The following is a 26,929-nucleotide window of genomic DNA, read 5'->3' as shown; positions in this document are numbered from 1 at the left end:
TGATAATACCTTCTCTTTCTCAAAGGCACCCAGTTTAGACAGTATATTTCTGGTCTTCACAGCAGCATTTAACCTCTAAGTTACAGCAAGCCTAAGAGGCTGGCCCCTCCAATAACTGCATAATAACTTCTTGGTACAGGGGTACATTCTAAGACTGACTTTTTACTATCCTACCCACAGTCCTCTCATATGGCAAGCTCTCCCTGCTAGTAACCGCCAAGATAACTCTAACCTGGTTAAGTCCCATAGTGTCCACTTGATCCACAATAGAAAGAAAGAAAGAAAGAAAGAAAGAAAGAAAGAAAGAAAGAAAGAAAGAAAGTCAGTCCTCATGCTTTCTTACCATACCATATAGACAAATGTCAGCTCTTTCCATTACTATGTTCTCACTCAATATGCCATCTCACTGACTCCATTTATCCTCCTCCCCTCCAGATCTTCCCTCCAGAAACGAGTCTATGTCCAGGAATGCTCCCTCAGTATCTCTCTGGAAGGTGCTACTGCAATAAAAGACACAAGATTCTGTGGCTCATTAAACATCCAGACAAGATGTAAAATACCAATCTACACATCCAGCAGACACACCCAAATTCTGGGCTGGGAACAAAAGGTCCTTTGGGGGAAAAACAGGCAAAGGTCACAGAACTAACTTCAATAGATTAACAATTCTTCATCTGAATGACACCAATAATACTCCTCTCTTTTCTAATTACTGTTATATAAGGGAAGTGGGTGCTACACTTCTATTCTCTTTAACTAAGTCCCACATTCCTACTTAGAAGGCAAGAATAGTTGTTAACCTTTATTTTCAGCTTTGGAGCTAGAGCTAAAATCCTGAAACAAACAAGTCCTGGTCATCATGCTATTATCCAAGGTGCAATTCCCCTACATTACGGCTATTGCTTACCTAATATAAGGGACCCTTCATTTTAAGCAACCAATGTGAAATAAGGATTTACCAAAATAGGAAGGGCAGTGCTATTGACAAAAGAGATCAAGAAAAAGGAAAGAGATTCCTCATTTGGTCATTTAAATTTTACCTTAGTAGATTAGTTTATTATTCATATATCAAACATCTCATTTAATTATATATATATATATATTTAATGAAGAGCCACTACATAAAATGAAGAATGCACACTTCAAAATTCAAACATATGCTATCTATGAAGAAATGAAAATTTAGAATTCTGCACAACAAACCAAGTTGATAATTACAAATCTACTTAAGTCAATATTAGATACACTGTAACTTATGATTTTTAAAAAAATAAATATATCATAAAACTATTTACTAGATTTCAATTACTACATGAAAAATATTCCAGAAAGCTCTCTGCTTAGAGAAACCATTTAGTACAAACCAGTATCCTCAACTAGTACAAAGTACAAAGATTTACAGATATGAAATAAAAATGCATGCTGTGAATGGTGTGAGTTTGGAAAAGTTACACATATAAAATTATATACACGCTTCTAAAGTTAAAACATATACCAATCCTATGACAGAACAATTCCACTCTTAGGAATTTAACCAAAAGAAATTAAAACATACTGCCCACAAAAAGACTCATAGAAGAACCTTTTTTATGCAAGCAGCTTTACTCACAATAGTCAAAAACAAGGGGAAAAAATTCAAATGTCTATTAACAAAATAATGGATAAACAAAGTGCAGTAAAACATAACATTACTCAGCAGCAAAACAGAATGAACCACTAATACACATATGGATGAATCTCCAAACTACTATGTTGAGGAAAAGAAGCCAGACACAAAACAGTATATACTCTATGAATCCAGGTAAATTTCAAGAAAAAGTTCCCCAATCTAAGGAAAATAAAAACTGCAAACTAGTTGTCTTCAGTGAGGAGAAGGACGGACTGACTGAAAGAGGTATATGGGCAGTTTTAGGGGATTTTAAATGTTCTGTATCTTGAATGGGGAGGGGTAATTATATGGGTAGATATATATGTCAAAATTCATCAGTTTAACTTCATTTACTAACTTAAAAATGAGTACATTTTTGTATACAAATTATACCCAATAAAGGTGACTTAAATCACATCTGATACCATAGTTATGCCAAAGATAACCAGCTAATGTAAAATGTTAATCCCTTAGTGAATGCTGAAAATGTAGTAAATACTTCTTAAAAAAAAAAAAAGCTTCTAAAACCCAAATCGAAGTCCAAAGTGTTTACCCACTGTCACAGGTACATGGATAATTTTAGCCTATAGAAACATTCATTAGCTTTCACAGAATGAATGGTAGTAATCAGCATGCCTTTTCTTGGGAGGTCAAATGACCTAAAACAGGTGGTCACTTTTGGCTATCATAAAATATGAATGCAACTTCATGTTAAATATCACTTTGGGGAAAATGATACAAATGTCATTTGTATCATGACATCACTTACATTTGAAAACACAGCTACCCCGTATTTTCTCTGCCTACTAACAATCTTTGAGGAGCTTACTTCCCTAATTCAGTAACACCTATTTCTAAATCACTTTCCTGATCTCTCTCACCAATTTTTCCCCCTGACTAAAAACTGTAGGAATATTATACAACCACTTTACTCTCAAAGAGCCCTCCTTAATTCTTGCCCTTTGTTTTTTATTTCCTACTTTTTTCCCTGTATTTTCAAGCAATTAAATTATTTTGCATTCTAACATCTTGAGTTCAATAATTTCAACCACTTTTTTCCTGTCTTCAATACCACATTCTTCACCAAGGTGCCCAAAGTACTCATACTTAAGCTACTTGACAATGCTGCCATCTTGGCTGTGCCTTTTTTTTTTTTTTTTTTAACCTCCTAAATTACCAATGAATGACAAAGGCAAAGATTCCTTATGATTTTACCCTATACCTGAAAAAAGTTGGATAGTTTGACTCCAAAGCCCTACCACTGTTGTCTTTTATTCATTGAAAAATACTGCTGCTAAGGCACTGTTCCTAACCAAGTGACTGAATGTGTCCTTTCCAAGCAGATGATGCTTGGTTATGGGCTGTCCAGGTCTACTTGTAAAGCCTGTAAACACCCATGGTGCTCATTTTAATGGGATTCGTGACTTTTTTCCACTGTTTTTCCCAACACCCCAAATTGTTTGTCGCCTTAGACTAAATCAGACTGCTTAAACCAACCCTCTTTGAAACACTTTTGTATACATTCTATCTGAAGTTAATCCAATCCAGCTTATCTGTGTTAGTTACTGTGGCAGCTCATTACCACCCACCTTTCATATACAGATTTTGTATCATGACATCACTTACATTTGAAAACACAGCTATACAATACTACACTAATATTAAAGGTAACCCATTAGTTGGCATTCTAGAGTCCAGATACAATATTTGCAAATGTACTGTCTCAATGCTTTCCAAGGAGGCTCCAATGACCTTCCACAACACCAACATGGAGTCATTTATGTTAAAAGCCATTAACCCTAAAATCTTCCCATACTATATGCTGGTCTTTCAGATTACTTATTATTTCTTCATTTATCAGACAATAACTGGACAGAAAAGGCCTCTATACAATGTAAGACACAATGTGGGACTCTATTTTTACTTCTAAGACCTTGGATATACCCCTTAGTATCTTTCCTCATCAGGAAACTGGGATAATTGCACTTGCTTTCAAGGTTATGGAAAGAATTAAAACTGAGGCAAAGTATCTTAGTCAAGACCTACTAAACAGGAGGCTTTCAATAAAGAGTACATAATAAACCACTCTACTCTACTGATACCTTTCCTCTAGCACCCTTGTCAATCCAAAAACAGAGCATTCATCTATGATCTTGTTGCCTATCATATTTACAATCTCATTCTCCCCTTACATTCCACTAGTTTCCCAATGTCTAGAATAGCCTCACTTTCTCCATTCATAAAATTGCCTCTCACTTGCCTTAACGAAAAGCAGCTTTAGCCAGTGGATTATGAAGTTAGGGGCCAAGGCAACATGGGAAGGATCCATCTAAATAGTCATTGCTCTACTAAAATTAACACAGTAGTATATGCCTACTACATCCTAACCTGGCATTAATCTTTCTTCAAAGTTTTTTCTGAAGTCCACGAAAGCCAGAATCACAGTCTTCCTCATGTCCTGTAAATATCACAAACAGGTCCTATGTGAAACAACCAGTGGATAAAAATAATGTAATGGATGAATTCTCAAAACCCTCTAAATCTGAATGTTTTATCTCAGAAACCCATTCATGAGAACTTATCATATGGGGATTGAGGGAGAATAAAACTAAACATAATGTTAACCACTGATACAAAGCTAGTTTTAAACACCTGGATTTTCTTCTCCTGATTACACTCAAATAAATGAATTACTGGTTCAATCTAAAAGATTAACACTTTTTTTTTTTTGCCACTATATTCTCAAATTCCAAAAGCACCTTTTCTGCAATGAACTTTTTTAATATTTTTATGACACGTCTGCTCAATTTCAATAAGAACAGGTAAATTAAGAGTAACTGCAACCTATCAAGCTATGATTATGCATTCTTCCATGTATTTTTTAAAAAGTCTGATTTGAAAAAAACTGCTATTTATAGTGTTCCCCCTCATAGGTTTCCAGAAGGCCACAGTGGAATTCCTTATTTGAATGGGTTATCAGTGTTAAACCCACACATAATTTTTATTAGATATGTCTAATTTATAAGGTAAAAAGCTGTTTGGTACTTACTTACACACACACACAACTGTCTTACCTAAAGTGCCTCATATCTGACAATGGCAAAGTTTTCCAAAATTAATATTAACCCAAATAAAATCCATAGGGCAGTTTAATTATGGCACCATAAATGGATGACAAGAGCATTTTATTTTAAAATCCCTGAGTTCTAAGATCTGAGCATCTACAAGAATATCCCTTTCATTCCAGATTCAAGAGTTTAAGGCATTCAAATGCTACACCACACCTGTCTTTCAGTTATAGACACTGCTTTCAATGAAAAAATAGCTTAAAAACCATGAAATGAAATCAATTCCACATAAAGCTATCGTCTGATTCTGATCTCTAATCTGACTTGTAAATTAGATGTGTGTAACTTCCACTACTCAGCAACCCACAGATCTTTTTCCTAGCAGGATGGCTATGTTAGTTGCATTGCACTCTGGCAGTAGTGGCAGTGGCACACTGACAAATTGAATAGTGTATGCCTTGAATAAAACAGTATATGCCCTGAATAATATATGCCCTGAACAGCTTTCAAGGTAAGTCATGAGGGAATCTTTTTCTGTTTGTTGATGAGCTACATGAACTATATAAAATGTAATCTATGTTTTATATACTGGGATGCCAGAGTTTTTGTTGAATGCTAAGATTAAAAAAAAATGTTGAAGATTCACTGGAAAAAAAAGGGGAGGGGATTCAACATTGAAAATCCACCCACTTCATTTCCCAGAACTGCTTTCAAATCCTCTACAACTGGAATAAACAGACATATACTAAAAGCAGCAGCTCTAACCAAATAAAATATTGATTTGGTTCAGAGACTACTTTGATGTTCCAGTTTTCTTGTGATTCAGTGGCTTAGAAAATACAGGTTTATTTTGAATTCACACCTGCTCTCTAAATCATTTTAAGTGAATTTAGTTAACAGGTCCTAAGATATTAATTTTTTAATTCAACTGTTCTATGCACCTAGTATTATATAGTGTGTTTTTGACTGTTGAATTCAAGAGCCTACACAAAAAAATGTTTTCTTGGAAAATTCTGGGTACAGTAGATTTTTGCAAACAGAGTTTTTTGGGGGGATGGGAGGATGAGAGGGAGTGAGGGGCAGAGGGAGAGGAGAGAATCTCAAGCAGGCTTCAAGCCCAATGTGAGCCCGACACAGGGCTCAATCTCATAACCTTGAGATCATGCCCTGAGCTGAAATCAACAGTCAGACACTTAACCGAATGAGCCACCCAGGCACCCTAGAAACATATTTTATATATGCTGTAGGACAGCAAAATTTCAAGAAATCCCCCAAAGCAAAAACTTTCTTATAAAAATGATTAAGTCTTTAAATTAACCTTTTTAGGTTAATTTTCTTTAGTTTCAACAGATGTTTTTCTTTACCATAGTTCCCTTAAAGTAAAAGAATCCAACACTAAAAGGTGGTAACTACGTAAGTTCCATATAGACAGAACCTTTGAAGTTTGATTACCAAGCAATTACCATGTATCATCATGGAATGATAAAACATTACACATTCCCCAAGTAAAGATCAAATTTACTTCAACTATGCCCTCCCAACCAAAAAATAGAAATTAAAAAAAAAATCAATATTTATTTAATCATGAAGTCCTTGGAATCATAGTAGGGCTTGATGCCATTTTGGTGTCACAATCTGCCAGTCATCCAAAGAACATGCCATCCTTCTCTTTCAACTTCTTTGTCTACTAGTGCATCACTGGACCCAGCAGGCAGCTCACCCAGACAATTTCAGTAACGGATTTTGGCTCTGTGCATAACAGATGAAAATCTTTACGAAGTATCCAGTTTGTCTTATAGCTGAGAGATTTGAACCTGCTGCAGATGTCACATCTAAATTCTTGAAGGGATTTTTATCATCAGTGTCACCTATAAAACAAGACAGTGTCACCAACAGCATTGTCCTAGAGATATCTATTTCAGTAATGCTAAGCTTTCAGCATTATAACTGACAGTGATTTATTTGACTATAACAAGGGTCAGCAAACTACAGTCCATGAACCAAAATTCAGCCTACTACCTATTCTTAGATCATGGCTATGATCTAAGAATAGATTTTAAAACTATAAATGGTTGAAAAAAAATTTTTTTAAAGACTTAATACTTTGTGACATGTGAAATTACATGAAATTCAATTTCAGTCTCCACAAATAAGATTTTATTGGAACCACAACTATGCATTCTCTATGTCTGCTTTCATGCTATAATGGCAGACTTGCTTAAGTAGGTGCAACATCAACTAAATGACCCATAAAAAGGAGTATCTTTACTCTCTGGTGCTTTAAAAAAAAAAAAAGTTTGCCAACCCCTGATCTAGAGGATATCAAGTAGGTAGGTTAATAGGACACCTAGTGTCTATCAAGAACCTGAGGTGCAATGACCCAGTTGTTCCCTTCCCTTACTTTCATATATTTGTTTTAAAAAGTATTTCTGGGTAGGTCTGTCATTCCAGTGTAGACAGCTGTAGTTACTTTGCTTTCCACTTTGGCTCAGCCTTGCCTCAATCCAAGGAATCAATTATCACCCTTGGGCAGGAAGAAGGCAAGAAGCTCAGTTTCAAAATCAAATACTTCTACAACACTGGCCTCTTCTGTATCCCTAAGTTCTCCTGGTTCTGGATTTCTGCTTTATATTAACCATTCTCCATAACAAGCTTTCTGCACTAATACCAGTCTTAAAATTCTCTATTTCCCGCTAGAGATCCTAGAGTAGTACACTGAGTCACAGTAGTCATTGACCGATCTGTGCTGGCTGATAGCTAGTTCCACCCCTGCTTTATTAACAAGCATCCTGTAACATGAATTTGTTTGGGCCCCGTGGACAGTTTTCATATTCCAACATTCTTCCAACCTCCACTACTCCTCCTGATCATGAATGCTCCTGGAATCACAGATTTCCTTTTACATGCAAACTCATATACTACAAACCCATGAGTTTATTAACCTGCCCAACTGAACCTTCATTCTGTTTCTTGAGCTCAGTTCATACAATAACCAATCATAAGAGCACAAGACAAACCTCTATATAGATGGATTTCCCATCCTAGAAATATCCATGTTAAAGCATCTCATACTTTTTAGCAATTGCCCCAAAAGTGAATATATTCACCCCAAGCAGGAATCAGAATATTCCTTCCCTTTTTTCCTTTCATCATCGCCTAGTTAGCCCAAAGTTTCTAGATCTGCTTCATCTGAGAGTGCTATCCATTACCCTTTACCCACTTGGAGTGCTCAAAATATCTGTGTTTCTTGAACACTGCCTCAGACTGTCTGTCTTGCTTCAATCAAAGCTTTAACAACCCCAGTTCTATTGTAAGGGAAAAAGAAGGGTTTCTTGCCACTATCTGACTACAGTGGAGAAATGTATTTGGTTAGATTTCTAGCACTGAAAATATAATTCCCCCCAAAAAACATGTCAATAGTCCACAATGAGGCTACTATTAGTGGTACTACAGAACTAATCTGTAATTCATATTGTATTGCTGCAAATAATTAATTTACAAACACATTCATAAGTTGTAGACTGACTGTACTAAAAAATAGCTGTGAAATGTCAGGAAGACTTTATGGCAAGACAGATTAGCCTCACGTAAAGACTTCAAAGAAAATGGCAATTTATTTTCAGCAAAGTGAATTTCACTATAATCCTGAAATAGAATGCCACGGTGAACAACTCTGAAAATTGCATAAACAGTTCTAACACAAATGCGTAGTATCAAAAATGAAGAGGCTGACTGAAATGACCATTAACCATATTTTAATTCTGAGTAGCAACCACATAGGTAGCATCAATCTTAAATAAAAATGAAATCTTCAACAATACATATAGGAACCCTATGCCTACTTGGGGAATGACAGAGTACAGCAACATACCCTTATTACCAGGAAAAAAAAGTAGACGCATGCAGTCCATATTCCAAAGGAATACTCAGAAGATTAAAAACTTCAGAACTTTACTCATTTGACAAATCTAGTCTCCTTCCCTTTAGGGGACAGTTCACACTTTTTAGTAAAAGGACTCCTTTGTATCCTCAAATACTGAGAACTCTTGAAAATTCTAGTTAATGTGAGTCATAATTATTAATATTTACTGTATTAGAAATTAAATGAGAAAATGTAAACATTAACTCATTTTAAAATTTTATGACATGTTTAATATGACAAATAACATACGTTATGAAAAAGTACTTTCCTAAAAAAAAAAAAAAGTAAATTTCTTGGATGTCTAATAGAAGACAGATGAATTCTTGTACCTGCTTCTATATTCAATCTGTTGTGATATGAAAAAAGGAATTATATGTTAATATTTATAGCCTTTTCAGATAAATGTGAACATACTTCTTTGATACTACACCAAAACTTGACAAGTAGGAGTTTAACAGTCATCTATTATACAGAACCTATTATCACAGAAACTATCTGTTTCTCTGTTACTTGCTTTTTGTAAGGGTCTTTTACCCACAATTTTATAACACTGATTGCTTTGAAAATATTGGTGTCTTACACTATGTTTATATTCCAAATTTTGACATAATTAATTAATTAATATCACAGCAAAACCTCACTTTCATTAATATCACCACCCATCTCATCAGAAAAAACTTGAAGTATTGGGAAGCTGTCAAGGGCACAGCAGGTGATAAAAGTTTTCCAAAATTTTAATTTTCACTTGAAATCTCAAATTTTATCATTGGCAACAAAGATTATCAGTTGTTTTCCCCGAAGTGGCAGACCTGCTTTGTTCATTTTCAAGAAAATGACTGCCAAATACCTAAGTCTAAATGATCATAATTTGGTAGTCATTATTATACGTAAAAATGATGCTTCATGTAAAATATGACTCAGCTTGCAACTCAAAAAAAAAAATCACAGAAGGGTTTTCCTTAGATCAACCAACGTACTCTGGATATACAGCAAAAAAATGTTTTTTGCATATTTCCTACCTCATCACAAAGAATATTAAAACAAAGTATACTGAAGGATTAAGATTTAATAAAATTGTTTTTACTGCTTCATCAATGACATTCTTCAGTGAAACTGGCATTTCTGTTTTGTTTTGTTTTTTACTAGAAAAGCATGGTAGTAAAGAATACAATGATTACTAGTAAAGTTTTGTGCCATTGAGATTTCATATGTACTAAGATGTCCACAGTTTTGCCCACCATTGCTTTAGTATCAGCAAGGCAAATGTCAAAGTAGTGGAAATAGCAAAAAGCATTACTATGAAAATAGTTTGAAACTCACAGATCCCCTTAAAGGCTCTTGTGACCTATATGGGTCTGCACATCACAATTTAAGAACCATTATCTTAAGGAAACACTAAAAGCTATAAATGATAATTTGCCATCTCCAAATACATAATAAATATTCCCCAACATAAGAATTATATTAAAAAAAGTATTAAATATCTGTACAAATTCCTTGATTTTAACTCAAAATTGGTCCAATTCATTCTGAAACTGTATTAATAATGTAACAATACCAATTAACATATAATGAGCACTTACATGTATTACCTCATTAAATCCTCATAACTATCTTAGTTCTCTGATAACATTCATGCTACTGAGGAAGACACCTGAGGTAGAGAAAGGGGAAGTAACTTGTTTGTGGTCACAATAACAGCTATCAGTATTTATGGATTCAGGCATTACTAAGTATTTTCTTTACTTACTTCATCTCTTAAGCCTTTATAATGACTTACTAACCTTTTTTCACCCTTTATTATTCTTGACACTTTTATTACCCATTTTACAGAAGAAAACTGAGTCAAGAAGGGCAAGTTCCCTGCCCAAGGTTATCCAAGTGGTTGATCATCCAAGTCTGTCTTAATTCAACAAGTACGCTACATATTTTGCCTATGTCACATGAGAATACCCTGTATATATAAATAATTCAATGGTTCCAAGTCCTACATAGTTGTAATCTCAACTAAGCAAGACTGCTATTTGTAATTTTTTTTTACTATTTTGATTATCTCTGTCTTCAAATAGAACAAAACCTACTTTCTTTTAAAATAGCCCATGATCTAGGTAGACAGTTCACAAACTCACTAAACACTTATCTGCATAGGACAACAAATCAATCCAGCTAAGATTATTCTAAGGAAAGTGAAACCCAGAAAACTAACTTCCCCCAAAGCATGCTGTTCATAAATGGTAGAGGACTGAAATCAGTCTGGACTGACCCTGAAGCCTAAACTCTTCAATCACACTGCCTGCATGTATTTAAGAAAGTCTCGGGCAATGACCTAGGAATTGCTCACAAGGTCTGGATACAGAGCTTGCTGATATCATATCCACTTTGCCCAAGGCAATCAAGATATGAATCATCTTGTCTCTCAAAGACCAAGAGACAAAAAGGAAGATGATACAGGCTGAAAATAGAGACCCATTCTCAGGTGCTGTAGGTAAAACATCAACAGGTAATGAGAAAAAAAGAATAGGTGGCAGCACACACCTCTATAGCTGAGATAACCCCACCTCTGTTTAAAAACAAAACAAAAAAATGCCTAGGGGAAAATGTCATCACAGATACAAAGACTACTCTTTACACAACAGTTCTCAGATGCCAGGAGACCAGGAATACTGAAAATATAGTAAATGACAGCAGAAATCAGTTTCCTAAAGCTTTCCTAAACTCTAATCAATCAGCAAAACTGTCATTTCAAGTAAGGATCCATAAAAGCCAGGGGTTCTGCCCCAGTGTTTATTGCTATTTTAAGGTCCTACATCATTAGATACTTCTTAATATTAAACCCTAAGGGGACAGATTCATCTTAACTTGAAGTAACTCAACTTTTAGGAAGGATAAACATCTTGTGATTGGACAGAAGACTGTGGTTTTAGTTTCAAACAAACTGTATTCTCAAGGAATCCGCACACACACATCTGACATTTGACAGGAAGGTGACAAAATGGAAGGCTGTGGTATACCACCTAAAAGGGCAGGGCAGCACAGGCAAGAGATGAGCAATTATACTTGTCACAGAATACCACATTCTGGATTCCCTTTATGGCAAGGGGGAAAAAAAACAAAAAAACTACAGAGCAAATTTTACCTCCTCCCATCATAGAAAAAGAATCACAATCTAGTAATGTAAAAGCAGCTGACAGATATATAGAAAAAAAAAATCAAGATTGAGGTCATGTCTCTTGCCATGCATCATTTACACTAAGGATTCCCCCATTTATCTGAATTAATTTCATGTACCTCATTTCATTCAGATAATTGAAGTTTTCCTTTTAGAGTTGTAAAATGTTACCTCAACATAATTAGTAAACTGTCCACTTAAAAATACCACTACAAAAAAATACCATCCCTTCCTCTCTACACAAACACATACACTCCACTATCATTAAATGTATGAGATTTTGGCCTTCACAAGAAATTTAGTTCAATAAGTCCTCTTTAAAAAAATTAGCACGAGAATTTCTACAAGAAAAGTTATGGTCATTACCTTGTTAATACAGAGTGTTTGCATTACTTGTTAAAGACATGGTAATTTGGGTATTCAATACATGACTGACTACTGTTCTGAAACCAAATTAAAGGTTTAGACTACTGAAGAGTTTGATGACTTGCCTCAAAACAATAAGTAGGATTGTATGGACAACAAAATCAAAGAGGTCTCTCTTTTTTATGAGCAGGCATTTAAGAGCCTTTTAATGAGAATTTACTCTTTAGTATATAATTACTAATGAACAAAAAGAGGGCAATTAAACTCACTTCTTTATAGTGCCATAAAACTTCAATGTGTAAGAAATATTATATACACATGTTAATCAAACTCAAGAAAAACTGAAATGTGCAACATCTAAAAATACATAGTGAAAATTATATACCTTTTCTTCTGAAATAAATGCCCTCCCGGATGACTGATGAAGCTATTTTTTAAATGGATTTGCTTATAACTTATAATACACAGACTGTAGTCCTAATGATGGTGATGAAATGTCTAAACTTCTTTTATGAAATCTAAATTTCCAAATGAACAATGATTTTCCACACTGATAATGGACTGATAGGATGAATTTTATATTAATTAATATTTATTTACCACCTGCTATGTGCCAGGCACTATACTGAGTGCGAGGAAACCACCAGGAAAAGCACAGATTCAGTCTCAATACTGGTTACAGTCCAGAAGGAAAGACAAATAATGAACAAATATGCTATGGAAAAGTACAACAGCTCCTTGGTCAAATGAAAGCTGAGAAGACATGGGTAGAAAATCAAACACCTGAAAATGATTAGCTACCACTGAACTCAGGAGATAAAAATCACCAACTATATGACTCAGCTAAGAAGGCAAAGAATCGAACAGCTACACAGACAGGAAAGGGATCTAAGTGATGACTGGATGAAGTCTAGGGTGTTCTACAGTCTGATGCAAATGAAAAGCTGACCCTCAAAATGGACTCAAATCAAAACAGCCAAAAAAGCCCAGTTCTCAGCCAGCCTATCCTCAGTATATAAGGGGTCAGTAAGTGCAAGTCCTAGAGGCAGTAGCATAGTATCTTGGCTTTGCAAGTTCTGCCTCAGTTGAAACAGAGCCCCAACCATCCACCTGTGGAAAAGAACAGGTCCCAACTCCCTGAGCAGAAGAGGGAACAGCAAGGAGAGTCAGATGACCAAGTGGTTAGAGTTCTTAAGTAGGTTAAGACAAGGTTTCAGGTCCACCACTGGAGTACAATCTGGAGTACAAAAAGAAACAACACAAGAAAACATCAACTCTATGGACTATTTAACACTTACTAAAGAAAGGCTGTGGAACTGCTTCTCTGGTTACTTTTATAAATGAATACTCAAAAACAAAGTCATCTGTTTAAATGACTTAAGTATGACCTTAAAAGTATGGGGGGAAAGGACTAGATACTCTGATTCTTATTAATGAATTTATATCCTAATCCCATCTAAACCTTTATTGAAATATTCTAGATGCCTCACACACACCCCTCATTAAAATGTTTATGCTATGCATTTTAAAACTCTTGATGAGTAAAAAGGCTTTAAAAATGAAAATCTTAGTCAAACTGCATACATGCCAACAGTATGGAGAGTTACCATACTTCCATGAGCAATGAATGTTCAGGGCACCAGAAAAATTCCAGATCCCACCTCCGGAAGGGGATGGAGATTTTAATGTATTTTAAATCTTAAAAATCAATTCAAAAACTGGGTCAAAGGGGTAAAACTGGCAGTGGGTAGGATACATAGACTGGGACTAGCAAGGAACCAGAATGATACATGTGAAATTATCTCCTTCCTATAAATAAACACCCTGCTATACTATACAATTGTTCTCAGTTATAAAGTTGTAGAAAAAAATGCATGTAGTCCACAGACGTCTTTGTGAAGGCTATTATTTATGATCTACATATTCAAATAGGAATCATGCTAAGGAATTGGCCCTACATTTGTTCAAACATTATTTTCCAAAGCTATTCAAAGGGTGAAGTGGTGGTACTTTCCAAAAGAAATGCTTGAAAATTTTCCTCTGTTAATTTTTTTAAATAAACAAAAGAGGAGATCTATTAAGAGGAGATAAGCCTAAGAGAAAAAGAAAATACAGTAGGTTTTTGAGTTGTTTTGTTTTGTTTTACCATACCACCAGAATGCCATATAAAACAGTTTAAAATATCCTATCAGGACAGCTTGCCAAGGTAGACTGGACTCCAAAAGTCAAGATCCTTATAAAAGTCTATATGCTGAAAAATGTTTCACCTTATAAAGTGAAACCAAAACTTTAAAATGTGGCTTACAGCAATAATTAGAGCGTCACTCAATTGATAGTGGTCAAACTGCTCCAGTGGAAAATTTCACGGAAATTTTGTATTACTTTAGCTCTACTGAAGTATTCTATCAAATAATTTAACTAATGGTCATTTTCCCTATTTCACAGAGTGTAACATATGTTAAAGAGTAAAATCCTCAATGTTAATTTTTTCCCCCATTTTTTCTGAAATATTTATTACCTGATACATTTTTCAATACTGGAATTAAGCCTAATATAGTATATGATTCAACACATAAATGGAAATAAATTATTTCAAATTTACAAAATCATGATTCATGACCTTCAGCCACTCAACTACCTTAAGTTTGCATAAGACCAGCATGAACACGAGCATTTAGAGAATATCCACTACACTTGACACTAGGCACACAAAGATAGAGTAAGACATGGCTTGGGGTGCCTGGGTGGCTCAGTGGGTGAAGCCTCTGCCTTCAGCTCAGGTCATGGTCCCAGGGTCCTGGGATCGAGCCCCATATCGGGCTCTCTGCTCAGAGGGGAGCCTGCATCCTCTTCTCTCTGCCTGCTGCTCTGCCTATTTGAGATTTCTCTCTCTCTGTGTTAAATAAAAAATAAAAATCTTTAAAAAAAAGAGAGAGAGAGTAAGATATGGTCTTTCACGAAGCCCCCACCAAGCAAAGTGCACAGAAGCCAAAAAGTATTTATTTACTAAATGCCTAGACACTGTGGTGTTTAGCAAGAACTTCAGGACTTCGGCATTTGAGGCCCACTAAGAAAAGTGATGCTGCCTGGGAATACTGGAATTCAGTTACTACATGTGTAGAGCACCTTTCTTCCTCATTAACATCAAGGTTATATACACCACAGTCTTAAACACACAGACTTTTAAAATGCCAATCTCCTGGAATCAAAACAGACTATCTGAATCAAGAATATGAACAAACATTCTTGAAGTGAAAATAATTACTAATTTCAAACAACCTGGAAAGTACTGTTTTCAACTGATAAACTACAGCATGTCCTAATTATAAATAATCTATATCATTTGTATCTAATGGGTCCAAACACAAATTAAGGCATATAGTCAGAAAAAAGAACAAATAAAATTTAGTAATTACTAGACTTTTTAAAAAATAACATAGTCAAAACAAATTTTGGTATAAAAATATTCATTGAGGAGGTCTGAATTATATACTTAAGTGTTCAGTTAATTAAGTCAACTAGTTCTATTCAACTCCTGTTGAAAATCTTCAAGAAACTTTCTTTAATTTCTCCCTGTAAAATAATGGGGTTGGATTTAACTGTGAAAGTCTCTTACAAAAAAAAAATTTCTGTACTTCTGTGGTATGTAAGATTAAAATGTCAACAGGATTTCAAAACAGGAGTAAAGAAGCCATCTTAACTTCTCAAACGGATAATGCTAAAAATTCATTTTCCTATTTTTATCTCAGTATCACGGTTCAGATTTTACCTATTCAGTTTACAAGTTTGTCGAAGAAAGTTGCATGATTCAAAAGGTACCCCTCCAACCCTCAATACTAACACTGTTTCATCAAATACAAGATCCAAAGGAAAATGTATAAGAAAGTGAGAGCTAAGGAGAATCTACTCCTATCGGACGTGGGATGCACTAATTAAAATTCAATATAGCGCTTGGTAGGTCTGTGGGTTTCTACATGAAACTACTGCCACGCTTTAGCTTAAGGTTAAACGGGCTAGCAGAATGCAATAAAATGGCTCTACTGAATTATTCTGAACTTCTTTTTAGCACCTCCTTTACCTGAGCACTACACTGAGTCCTACAGGGGTAGGACCAAACCACCAAGGTGAGCCACACCACTGGAGGGCTGCGCTGTGAAACCCACCTCTCGCGGAAAATCACCGTCAACTCAACGTTTTCCATTTCATTCGGTGATACAGGTGGAGGAAAAAGTGTAAAGCCTTCTCTTTGAACCTCCCATCACACTGCCTCGAGGCGCTAATGTAAGAATTATCTCAAAGATAATCTAATGCAGTACAGTTCTCAGAAGATTCTAAAAGTTGTATTTGCGAGAGAGAGAGAGAGAGAACTCCCTCAGGCCTAAAGGTTAAATTGTGGCGTACTGCAACTTCGCGGCAGAGTACGTGGCTAGACTCAAAAGGCTTAAGAGAACCTTTCCACCGAACAGTTAGCCCGCATCACGATCAAAATAAGTGTATGTCCGATCCTCACAGGAGGGATAGGGCAAGGGGCGAGTGAGGTCTTTCATTTCAGCTGACCGAGAGGCCGAGGGGCTGGCGAGAGCAGGAAAGTAAAAGCAATAAAGGGGACAGCCGCAAAGCAAAGGTTCCCCTCAGGAAGGCCCGGAGGCGCGTGTGGCGAGGGACCCCGCCTCGCAGTCCCGTGGTCGGCAGGAGGCCCCTCCGCCTACTCCGGCCAACCCCTACTTCCCCCCGCGCGAGAGTAACGAGCCCCCAGCCCGCCCCTCGCCTGCCGCAGGAGGAGGCGGCGACACGCCGGGTCCCTAGAAGCTACCACACACCAAGCGCAGAACTCAAAAAAACTAAATCAGAAAATGGCCAGCCTACAGGACTGAAATGCAGCGGCCGGTGTTCCCGGCTCCACGGACCAGGCGGACGGCGGCGCGAGGAACGCAGCGCGTGCGCTCGGGAAGCGCGCCGCCCGCGCGGCCCTCAGCCCCGCCCCCCCCACCCCCGGCTCTCCGCGCCGCCGCCGCCGCCGCCGCCGTCGCTGCTGCTGCCGCCGCCACTGCCCCTCTGGGAACTTCGCGCCGCGCGGCCCCGCGAGGCGGGCGTCGGGGAGGGAAGGGGAGGGGCCGCGCTCCCCGCCTCCCCTCCGGCCCGCGCGGCTCCCCAGCCCGGAGCCTACTCACCTCCTCCTCCTCCTCCTTGTCTCTCCCTCCTGGCCACCGGCGCGGCCCAGCCGGCGACGCGCTGACGCCGTGCCCCTCCCCCGCCGCCGCCGTCGCCGCCACCGCCGCCGCCGCCCCTCCCGGCCTGCGGCCGCTGCGGCCTTCGGGCGCGTCAGGCGCAGGCCCCGCCCTTTGGTCCGCCCACGCGCCTGAGACTCCGCCCACTGCGCGGTCGGGACGGCGGGAGCGCGGGGTCCCTGAGTCAGCGCGGATCCCGCCCGCGCGCGCCTAGTAGTGTTGGTTCACGGACCCCGCTCCTCTTCTCACCTACCGAGGGCTTCGCTTCACTTCTCCCCCCGCCCCGCGCGCCCTTTCCCCCTTTCCATCTCTTCATCAATACCCCTCTCTGCCTCTTCAGATTTTTGTACTCTTTCTCTAACCCTCTAGTCTTGTTCTAAGCTCGTATTGGCTCCTTCTCTTTCCTTCCGGACGGTCTTCGCTGCTCACTAGGTCGGCCTCGGCTTCCTCCTGCAGTTTTCCTGCCGGTTCTTCCTGCCTCCGTTCCTCTCCCTGGCCTGCTGGGGCGTCCGGGCCTCCGCGGGTTGCCGGCCTGTTCCCTTCCACCTGTACCTGCGCTGCAGCTCTCACGTCTGCTTTGCTTCCGCGTCCTAACTTCCCTCTGAGCAGGCTCACGCTTTCCTTTACCTACAGTTTGTCTGTCCTTTCGGTTCTGACTCCTCCACACACTTAAGATGCATTTTGGCTATTCAACAATTGCTTGTCCACACTTAGATGAAGAAAATCACATGGAGGAATTAAAACGCACAAAGCAAAGCGATAGCAGTGGTCACCATCTTTCAGCTGCATGGTTGTCTCTACGTTGTCATTGGGATACTGTATTGACTCTTAAATTTAAAAGCTTAAAATTCACAAATTTTGGATGTTTTTCTCTGCAACCTAACCTCACTTTTTTTTTTTTTTTTTTTTTTTTTTTACGTAGTAGAAGGAGCACCAGGACCTTTTAGTTTTCGTTTTCTTGCCTGTAAAGTGAGGAATTTGTCCCTTCTGCATTTAGATTTCTGTGATCCTGAATTAAAGGGGTTTGTATTTGGAAGGAGCTCGTAGGTTAAATGAGTCAGGAGAAGGCAAACAATGTACATGTAACTGAAAGTCTGGTGGTTTCACTTTTAAAACTGCAACTTGGAAGAGTTAGGGTGTGATGTGGAAATGAGTTAAGGAATCAAGGAAAATGATTAGGTCTTTGGAGTTACATCCACAAGTTGTTTTAAATTATGTGAGTAAACATTATTATCCTTAAACTGAAGAGTTAAAACTATCTTCCATTCTAAACAAAATCCGGACTCTACATGGACCTTCAAAGTTTAAAACCATTGTTGTATTGAACAACAACATTACAAACATGTGAAAGCCTAATAAACCATCTGTCCGTCTGCTTTAACACAAATTGGGAAAAAGAAAAGTGTAAATGCCAAAAGCTGAAAGCAAAGTTGCTAACTACACATGAAACTAATAAATCCTATCACACAGAGCAAGTGTATGAAAAACTCTAAAGACTGTGGCCTCCATTTCATTCTTTAGATATAGAATCATGTAATTTTATAATTGAATTATCTAGTCCTTAATATCATCTGGAGTCTAAACTTTATATTTTACAAATGAAGAATTGAAGCCCAAAGAGGGTAAATTGTTTGCTCAATATTACCCAGATTAATTGGAAATGAAGCCAGTATTCAGGCTCAGATTTCCTGTTTCACAGACCTGCCAGCATCTGGCTTATACTTACTTACCAGTTACCCAAAGTTTCTCAACATCAGAAGTCTTTGCCTTTGCAGTTTTGCCTACAGGGTCTGAGAGATGTGTGAAATTGAACTTGACATTAACTAGAAAGTGATTGCTCTCAGAGGCCATTTTTGTGCCACTGGTTTCCACGATTCCTATTTCACAAGCTCCATATCACCTGGTCAAGGTTTTTCTTTATAATCCAGGCAATCCTGGCCAGGCCTGTCCCAACCAAACACATTCATCCTAGGAGGTGCCAAGAGTTGTGCATGAGTACAGATACTATGAAGTCCCCATTGTCAAGAAAATTACAATATTATTGGGGAGGTAAGATATAAAACAAATAGATAAACAATTCACCATTAATAACTGAGGAAAATAACCAAGGATTCAATCATAAAATCTGAATCTTAAACTGAAAATTATAGATGTAAATTAAGGAAAGATTTCTTACAAGGACAGAAAAAGGAAATGGAGAATTTGGATTGGTGTAAAGGAGATTGCTTGAACAAAGGTACAGGGAAGAAAACAAACAAGCTAAGAATGGGGAAAAGTTAGGAGATCAGATGAATTAGAACAGGAGGCTCATATTAGAAACAATAGAAAACCAAGCTGAAATGTTAAGGGGGAACCACACATAGAGAACCTGAATTTGAACCCAAGAAAATTAGATTTGATCTAATAGGAGATCATTTGGGGTGAATTTGGCAGGGGAGAGAGTTGAAGACAAGACAGGAGACCATAACTTCTAACGTAGCAAGTGGGGATTTTGAAAGAAATGTTAGTCATATATAAGCCTAAGGAAAAGAGTTGAGTGAGTATATACAGGATCAAAGAACAGTAAGAAGTGCAGGATGACTTTAGAATCACAGCAAGAGTCAGTAATGGTATATGTAGACCTGAGCACCTTGGAGTTGGAAATGATCAGCACTCAAAGTGTGCTCAAAGGGTGATCAGCCTCTCCACTTGCTAGAGAAGGAAGTAAAAAATTGTCCCAAGGTATGCTTTCCTATTCATCACATACATTCTCATTCCAGAAAACTTTAGTTTGCCACTCAAATTGAATTAGAAGGTAAGAAAGAAAGCTCTCGCCCTGTCATGGGTCTTATGCTGGTGTTTTATGGTCGACCTATTTTTATTTCCGTTTCAGCCCTACTGATGTAAAAGTGCTCAATGGTGCAGTATATAATGTTACAGTCAGAAATAAATCAATAAGTGTTTGCTAAATACATACCAAATGCAGCTCAGCACTCTGCTAGGCCTGAGGACTAGAAAAACATTAAAAAAAGCCTCTACCTTTCAGAAGCTCATAATCTGGTTGGGTGGGGGGGAACAAAACACACCTGACACAATAGAAAATAAATTCCATGGATAGTGAGAACAACCTGAGGACTGTGCAGTGTGCTTATATAAAAACAGTAAGGAATTGGGTTAGAGGGATTAGAAATGGTATAATCCACAGTGTTCACCAAACAACAGATTTTCATTCATCTCTAAGTTCTAGGTTCTGGAAGTAAAGCCATAACATAAAAAACTCCTGCCCTCAGGGAGTACACATTCTATTTGGGAGAGACAGAGAGGAATAAATAAATATATAACTACCAAATAGTCATAATTGTTCTGAAGAAAATAAAATGCAAAAGCATCAAAATGAATAGGAGATCATGGGGCAGCTGGGTGGCTCAATCGGGTGAGCATCTGACTCTTGATTTTGGCTCAGGTCATGATCTCAAGGTCATAAGGTCAAGCCCAACCTCAGGGTTCCTCACTCAGCCGAGAATCTGCTTAAGATTCTCTCTCTCCCTTGCCGTCTGCCCCTCCCCTCGCTCAGGCACAAGTTCTCTCTCTCTCTCTGTCTCAAATAAGTAAATAAATCTTAGTAAAAAAAAATGAGTAGGAGAGTAGGTTAGACCTTTCTGAGGAAAATTTAAACAATAACTCAAATGAAAGAAACAGCTGGTCATGGGATGACCTGTAGAAGACAAGTTCAGGCAGAGGAAAAAACTAGCACAGAGCCCTAAGGAGCAGTCAAGCTCAGTGTCCTTGAGACTAAAAAAGGCAAGTGTTTCTGGAATGTAGGGAGCCAAGAAGAAGGTAAAGCAGGTGAAAAAGGAGAAAAAAGTCAGGCCCTGTACATAAGAAGGGATTTTAAGGTCAGATTAAAGTATAGATATTTAGAAGATTAGTCACTCTGGCATTGTGGATTAGAGGAGAGAGAGAGGACCAGATGGAAGCCTGCCTGCATGACAATCCAGAACGGAGGTGATGGGAGGTAGACAAGGTTGGTGGCAGGGTTTGCAAAGAAGACAAAAATGTCAATGAGATCAACTACTGGGTATTTATGAGGGATGGTATTTATGAGGGTGTTGGGTGGGGAGAGTCCACAGTGTCAAATACAGCAAAAAGGTCAAGGAGAATAAACTGAGTGAAAGCTAGTATAGGTAACAGGAAAGATGTCATGTGTGACCTCCAAGAGAAGAGTCTCCATAGGGCGGGGTGTTAAGAAGTGAGAAAATGAATGTAGGGAACTTCGACTGTAAGAATCAGTACAAATCAAAACACACAATTTTTTTTGGTTTTATTTTATTTACTTTTTAAGGCCTTTTACATTCGGAATGCTATTACATTTTTAAAGCCATTTAAACATTCCGAGCCTGGTCTAATATTTTGTCTCCATACTAAAGAAAGAACAAGTATATACCATGGAGACATATCTTATATATGTTTCTGGGCTAAAAATCAGTCACCATCAATGACTCCCTCCTCTAAATACAATCAGAAAAAGCTCACCCTTATTCCTGAGATAAGGCAAGAGTCTGACAGTAGAAACACGAAGGCAGATGGAGTCCCGTATCAGTTATGGTTCCCTTACAGCCATCTGTCGTGTCTAAACCAGGTGGGCTGTGAGTGTTACCTTGAGTACATCACGTCATCCCAGTGAACTGCAGGTTTTCATTAGGAAGGGAAAGAATCTCCGATTTTAAGCATCTAGGCATACAGGTTAGCACTTCTACAAAAGAGAACAGATACTATGCTGTGAGATCCACGTGAACAGCTATCACGACTCCAAGTGATACGTTCGCACAGTCTTTCCAGAAAGACAACTTGGTTGAACAAGATGTTCTTTCCTTCAGCAAATTTTAAGACAATTAACAAGTATTTTTCCCCCTGGAAACAGACGAGACCGGTTTGGTAGTCAGAAAGGAAGGAGAAATATAAGTCCCTCCCATTCATTGTTGCGTGCATCTCAGGCATCTCAAGGAAACCAAGCCTGACTCTGGCTAAGTTGTTCCCACACATGCACGTGCATGCCTTTTCCCAATTGTCTGTTGTAGGTGAGTAGTGTGTGTTAATTCATTAGGTGTTATTCAAAGATGGAATGCTATTAGCACTCTTTTTTATTTGGAGTATACTTCGTCTGGGGGTCCATTGGGAACAGTTAATCTCTTGGGATGGTTCAGAAAGCTTCATTAAATTCAGTGAAGGAAAAAAAAAAGTGCAAGTTATTCTAAAAATAATCATGAAATTTACTATGTTTAATTTGCTGGCCCAAATGCTTCTCAAGTCAGGAGTGACCAAGGATTCCTAGCATTAATGAATAATTACCATATTGCTGAAATCAACACCATAGTTGGCCTGAAAAGCTTTCTTGTTTTTGATGCTAAAGAGGCCAAAACATGAGTAGCCCAAGACATATAAAAAATACTCTCTGTTGATGAAATGATTTCTTTCAATTACGGTTCAGTTATTCCAACAGTGCAATGCAAGGAATTTGCTTTGCCGTTGTTACCTTCTGGCCTCGAGAAAGTAGCATTTTACACTGGGGTTCATCCTGTACTTTTTACAAGGATAAATTCATGTTTTTATTTAAAAGCGAAGAAAGCTTACATAATCTCTTCTCATGATTAGCCCTTCCAGTAATTATCTGTTGCTTGCAATCAGCGTCAACCAACCAAGTTCAGATGGCAAAAAAGTGTTTGATCTGCACTGATGTGATTTAGAAAACTGTGTGCATGGAAGGTACAGCTATGCACATACAGAAAACATATTTATCTAATTTGACTGCCAGTGATTTAATTAATGTTTGTCAAGCACTTTGAACATGAAAAGAACTATCTGAAAGCTGAGAGCTATTACTCATAATCATTTTTCCTATTTGTTGAACTAAAATTAACATACAAATGTGATACTCTTACAGTATCCTTGAGAGATACGATCCTCTTCCAACAAACCCGTGGGACTATCCTTTAAGAAAGTCTCATTAAAACTTTAAGTCTCTAGTTTCTGGAAGTCAAGCTTCAAGCTGGTTGGGTATCATCCATGTAGATTTTGAAGCATCCAGGCTAAATAAACAACAGTGACAGCTTGGGGAAGTGTATGCACCTGTTTATTGAGAAGATGCTAACAGGGGCAAATCTAAAATAAGAATGCATACCGCAACCTGATTTTCAAGAAGTTTTGTGCATGCCTCCACTTAAAATCGCCATATTATCATCTAATTTTTTTCTTTCCAAATTTCTCTCCCGGAGAATAACTACTAATGAGCGTGAACCCTACATAACCATCCGAGAAGAAAAGAAAGAATGGACAGACCCTATTGCAGGGCTTGCAGGAGAAACAAACTTGCTTTCCTCTGTTGTGTTCTCTCCAAATCAAGCACAAGACTAACTGGCAAAAGAGGAAGAAAGCTGGAGAAGAAAGTAAGGAGCCTGGACAAAGACCCTACCCTAACATGAGTCTCCGCAGACAGGTTTGTTTTGTCAGTGTCACGTGCATACCTACAGGAGTTTGGGGGAGACATTTTTGACTATAGGGCAGACTTAACTCCTCTGTAGAATAGAAGGGGTAACTTGAAAAGATGCATGTGGGGAAACTTTCCTAAACGACTTGTTTTTTATTTTCAGTTTCATTTCATCCAGTACTCTACAGAGAATTTTTATATTTAGTACAGAATCTTCCTTCCATGTTCATCATGCTACAGATATTCCTCGGTAGAATAAGCCTGACTGAGGCACTAGTTCTACCTCAACCCTATAAAACTGAACTTGACACATGGTCCTGGCAATGTGCCATTTCAACAAGCTCCCCACCCCTATGACTTTATATTTACTCATATTTCAGAAAGACTACCTGAAGAGGTATTATTTACATTTTCTAGTCTTTCTTAGCACAGATCTAACTTTTAGTGATCAGATGTGTCAGGACAGGGGTATTCACAAAACACTACTTGGCCTCTTACATTGTCTAAGCTCTTATTGGTTTGGTTGGGACCATGTAACTAGTACTGACCAATGACCTTGAGAAGCCATAAAGCTTGTCACTGCTGACCAAGATTTTAGGTCTTTTCCTCCCTCTCACTGTGCCCCTGGAAACCCCATTTTCTGAGATGGGATAGCTGTGGGTATAGCAATAAGAAGAAAACACCCTTGAAGGGTCCTTGGGATTGGTCTGGAAAGCAACAAGATCCTCAAGAGATTTCTTATGAGCTCGAAGTAAACGTTTTACAGTTGAGATGAGTGGTCCAGTGTTATTAACTGAACCAGCATGGTTTGCCTATCCTGAAGAATACAACTCCATTAGGAGATCCCTCTTTCACAACTGCAGAAACAGTTTTTTTGTTTTTTGTTTTACTCTCGATCTTGAAACAACAGTGAAGGAATAATGGAACAAACTGTATACATTTATTAAATAGATCAATTAAATGCAAATGGATATATAGAAATCACAAAGAGTATGTTATATGGTGAGGAAAAAATGTTCTTTATGTAGTTCAGTTCTGGTTCTGTTTTCATTTTTCAATCCTCCTCAAATTAAAAAATTAGTGTCACTCTTTAGCCTGCTATTCCTGGGGAAAATATCTTTTTCCTTGCCATGCCTAGATCCTTTTCTCCATCCTGGTCATACATCATTAACAGTCCATTTTCTAGGCTCTCAGATAGATGGGGTTCCCATATCCAATGCCGGTCAGAAGTGGATTGGTCACTTGTTCACATTTGCTGTTTAAGGTTCACTCTGTTATGGCATCAACGAAATTTCTATGACTTCAGCCATTTGTCTTCTTAATTTGCTGCAGACAGATGTGTGTGACGCTGAAACAGATTCACTCCTCTGTGTGCTTTTGAGACTGCCCTCACCTGCTGGGTCCAGCACCTTTGAAAAGGATGAACCAGACAGCTTTGGTGGAGGGAATGAATGAGGGAAGAGTAGATGCAGAGTACTTTGCAGAGGTCACTGGTCTATACTCTTTGGTGATCTACCCCTGAAGCATTCTGACAGCAGAAGGCCAGTTTTTGCTATTGAACCATTTCTCAATCACTGTTTGAGAGCTATAGACACACATAAAGAAGGGGCAGGGAAAACCCTTTCATGGGTTCTCAAGCACTACAGAGAGTCTTTTGTCAGTAACTATGCCCTTGCTTACCAATCTTATAGCTGCCTCAAATCTTTTTTTGAAACAAGGGGGAAATAAACAAACCATGAGCTAGCTGTATAGTTTGCTTCTCCCATGAGTAGAGTATGGTTAACAACATTTCTTGTATTTTAACACATCACCTTTCCCTTAATTCACAGACCAAATAGAAAAAAAAAAAAAAAAAGTACTGTATTCCTTTTCCTGTTGCTTTTTCAGTAATTCCTGAACAAATCCACATAACATTCCTGCAGTTGAGTAGAAGAACTGTATGAAATGGACTCATTGAAATCTTTTTCAGTTCTATTTATTTGTCCCCATTTTGAAATAGGGCCATGCTGCTTTTGTTCCTATAGAAAAGACGTTATGATTTAAGAAAACTTTACAAAAGGGAAGCCGATCTTGATGTTATCAAACTTCCCCCTTTTCTTTTAGCAGAATGTTTGAGAAAATGCCAATTGGTGTCGCCTATCATCAGAACTTTTAAAGATCTGATTGCTTCTGAAAATTAACTTGCATAAAACTATCTGACCTTCTTTAACAGATGATATATTCCTCTCTGAAGAGTTAGCATATAAACTTGTCTCTGCAAACTGAAATAGTAAGACTGTATCAAATGTTTTAGATGCAATGATGCCATAACTAATTCATACACATTGCCCCATTTTTAGGGGGAAATGTGCATTGGTTTTAAATTTAGACGTCCATATTCTTTTGTGGTAAGTGTTAACCAGAATGCCATTTTTGTCCAGACTGTCACCGGATGGCTTTATAATTAGAAGATCCACTCTAAAATGAAAGTCTGAGGTTGATGAGGCAGAACTAGCTATGTTTTAAAGGGAAATTCTTATTAGTACAAAATATTGGAGGATAAACAGAATCAATTTTTACAGGCAGATTAACCAAATTAGTCCTTATTGTAGTAAACATTGCAAAAATCAAGAGGATGGACTGTATTAACCATAACCAAGCAAGAGAATGAAGTCCTATGGTCTAATTTATGTGCAATAATTGTTCAAGCTAGCATTCTCATAGTTTGGGTAGTGAGTCATTTTGTTTTATGTGACCTTTGTTCTCCAGGATTAGCTGCTATTAAAAAGTAAAAGCAATTTAAAAAAAAAAAAAAAAAGAAGAGTTTTCCAGGCTAGCTGGGTTTTTAAAAATACCTGAACATCAAGGGCAAAGCAAAGATTACTAGTGTTACATAATCTGGCACCTTTGCATCTTTACTGTAGGTTTGAATATTTGAAAAGTAATTTTTTTTTTCCCTTAGAGGACATTTAGTAAGATATCTTATAGTGGCACATTATTTTAGCATTTAAAAAAGTTAAACACAAAAATTAAGCTAGTTAAGCGTAGGCTTTTTCTTCTTCATTTGCATTCCTACCATTTGGTTG

General features: G+C 37.9%; 2 protein-coding genes across 16 annotated transcripts in view; both read right to left on the bottom strand.

The window, feature by feature from the left end:
• Positions 1 to 17,710, bottom strand: part of GTDC1 (glycosyltransferase like domain containing 1) — a 443,212-nt gene extending 425,502 nt beyond the window's left edge. For 6 of the 15 annotated variants that reach the window (XM_032356202.1, XM_032356203.1, XM_032356201.1 and 3 more), the window contains exon 1: positions 17,345 to 17,709. The gene's annotated coding sequence lies outside the window, so the exon portion shown is untranslated. Of the gene's footprint in view, positions 1 to 17,344 lie in introns of all 15 variants that reach the window. The other 9 variants (XM_032356215.1, XM_032356214.1, XM_032356216.1 and 6 more) reach the window with 6 other exon arrangements.
• LOC116597089 (homeobox protein cut-like 1) lies at positions 6,268 to 19,252 on the bottom strand. The gene is made up of 4 exons (XM_032354341.1): positions 19,132 to 19,252; positions 17,040 to 17,339; positions 10,222 to 10,292; positions 6,268 to 6,584 (listed from the first exon to the last, which is right to left on the bottom strand). The coding sequence occupies exons 1-3, from the start codon at positions 19,250 to 19,252 to the stop codon at positions 10,249 to 10,251; spliced, it is 465 nt and encodes a 154-aa protein (XP_032210232.1). The 3' UTR covers positions 6,268 to 6,584; positions 10,222 to 10,248.
• Positions 19,253 to 26,929: the final 7,677 nt, after the last annotated feature.

Source organism: Mustela erminea, chromosome 8, assembly GCF_009829155.1.
Source record: "Mustela erminea isolate mMusErm1 chromosome 8, mMusErm1.Pri, whole genome shotgun sequence".
NCBI lineage: Eukaryota > Metazoa > Chordata > Mammalia > Carnivora > Mustelidae > Mustela > Mustela erminea.
Note: the sequence above shows the minus strand (reverse complement) of the source record. Positions and strands in the feature narration are given on the sequence as shown.

What these genes read in the sequence shown, in the direction of transcription:
- LOC116597089 (XM_032354341.1), bottom strand. Translation starts at nt 19,252, where the DNA reads ATGGCCTCTGAGAGCAATCACTTTCTAGTTAATGTCAAGTTCAATTTC. An exon ending in TGAGAAACTTTGGGTAACTG is followed by an intron (nt 17,340 to 19,131) that starts GTAAGTAAGTAT and finishes GGAGGAGGTGAG; the next exon opens with TAGGCTCCGGGCTGGGGAGC. An exon ending in GGCCGCTGCATTTCAGTCCT is followed by an intron (nt 10,293 to 17,039) that starts GTAGGCTGGCCA and finishes TCTCTACCTCAG; the next exon opens with GTGTCTTCCTCAGTAGCATG.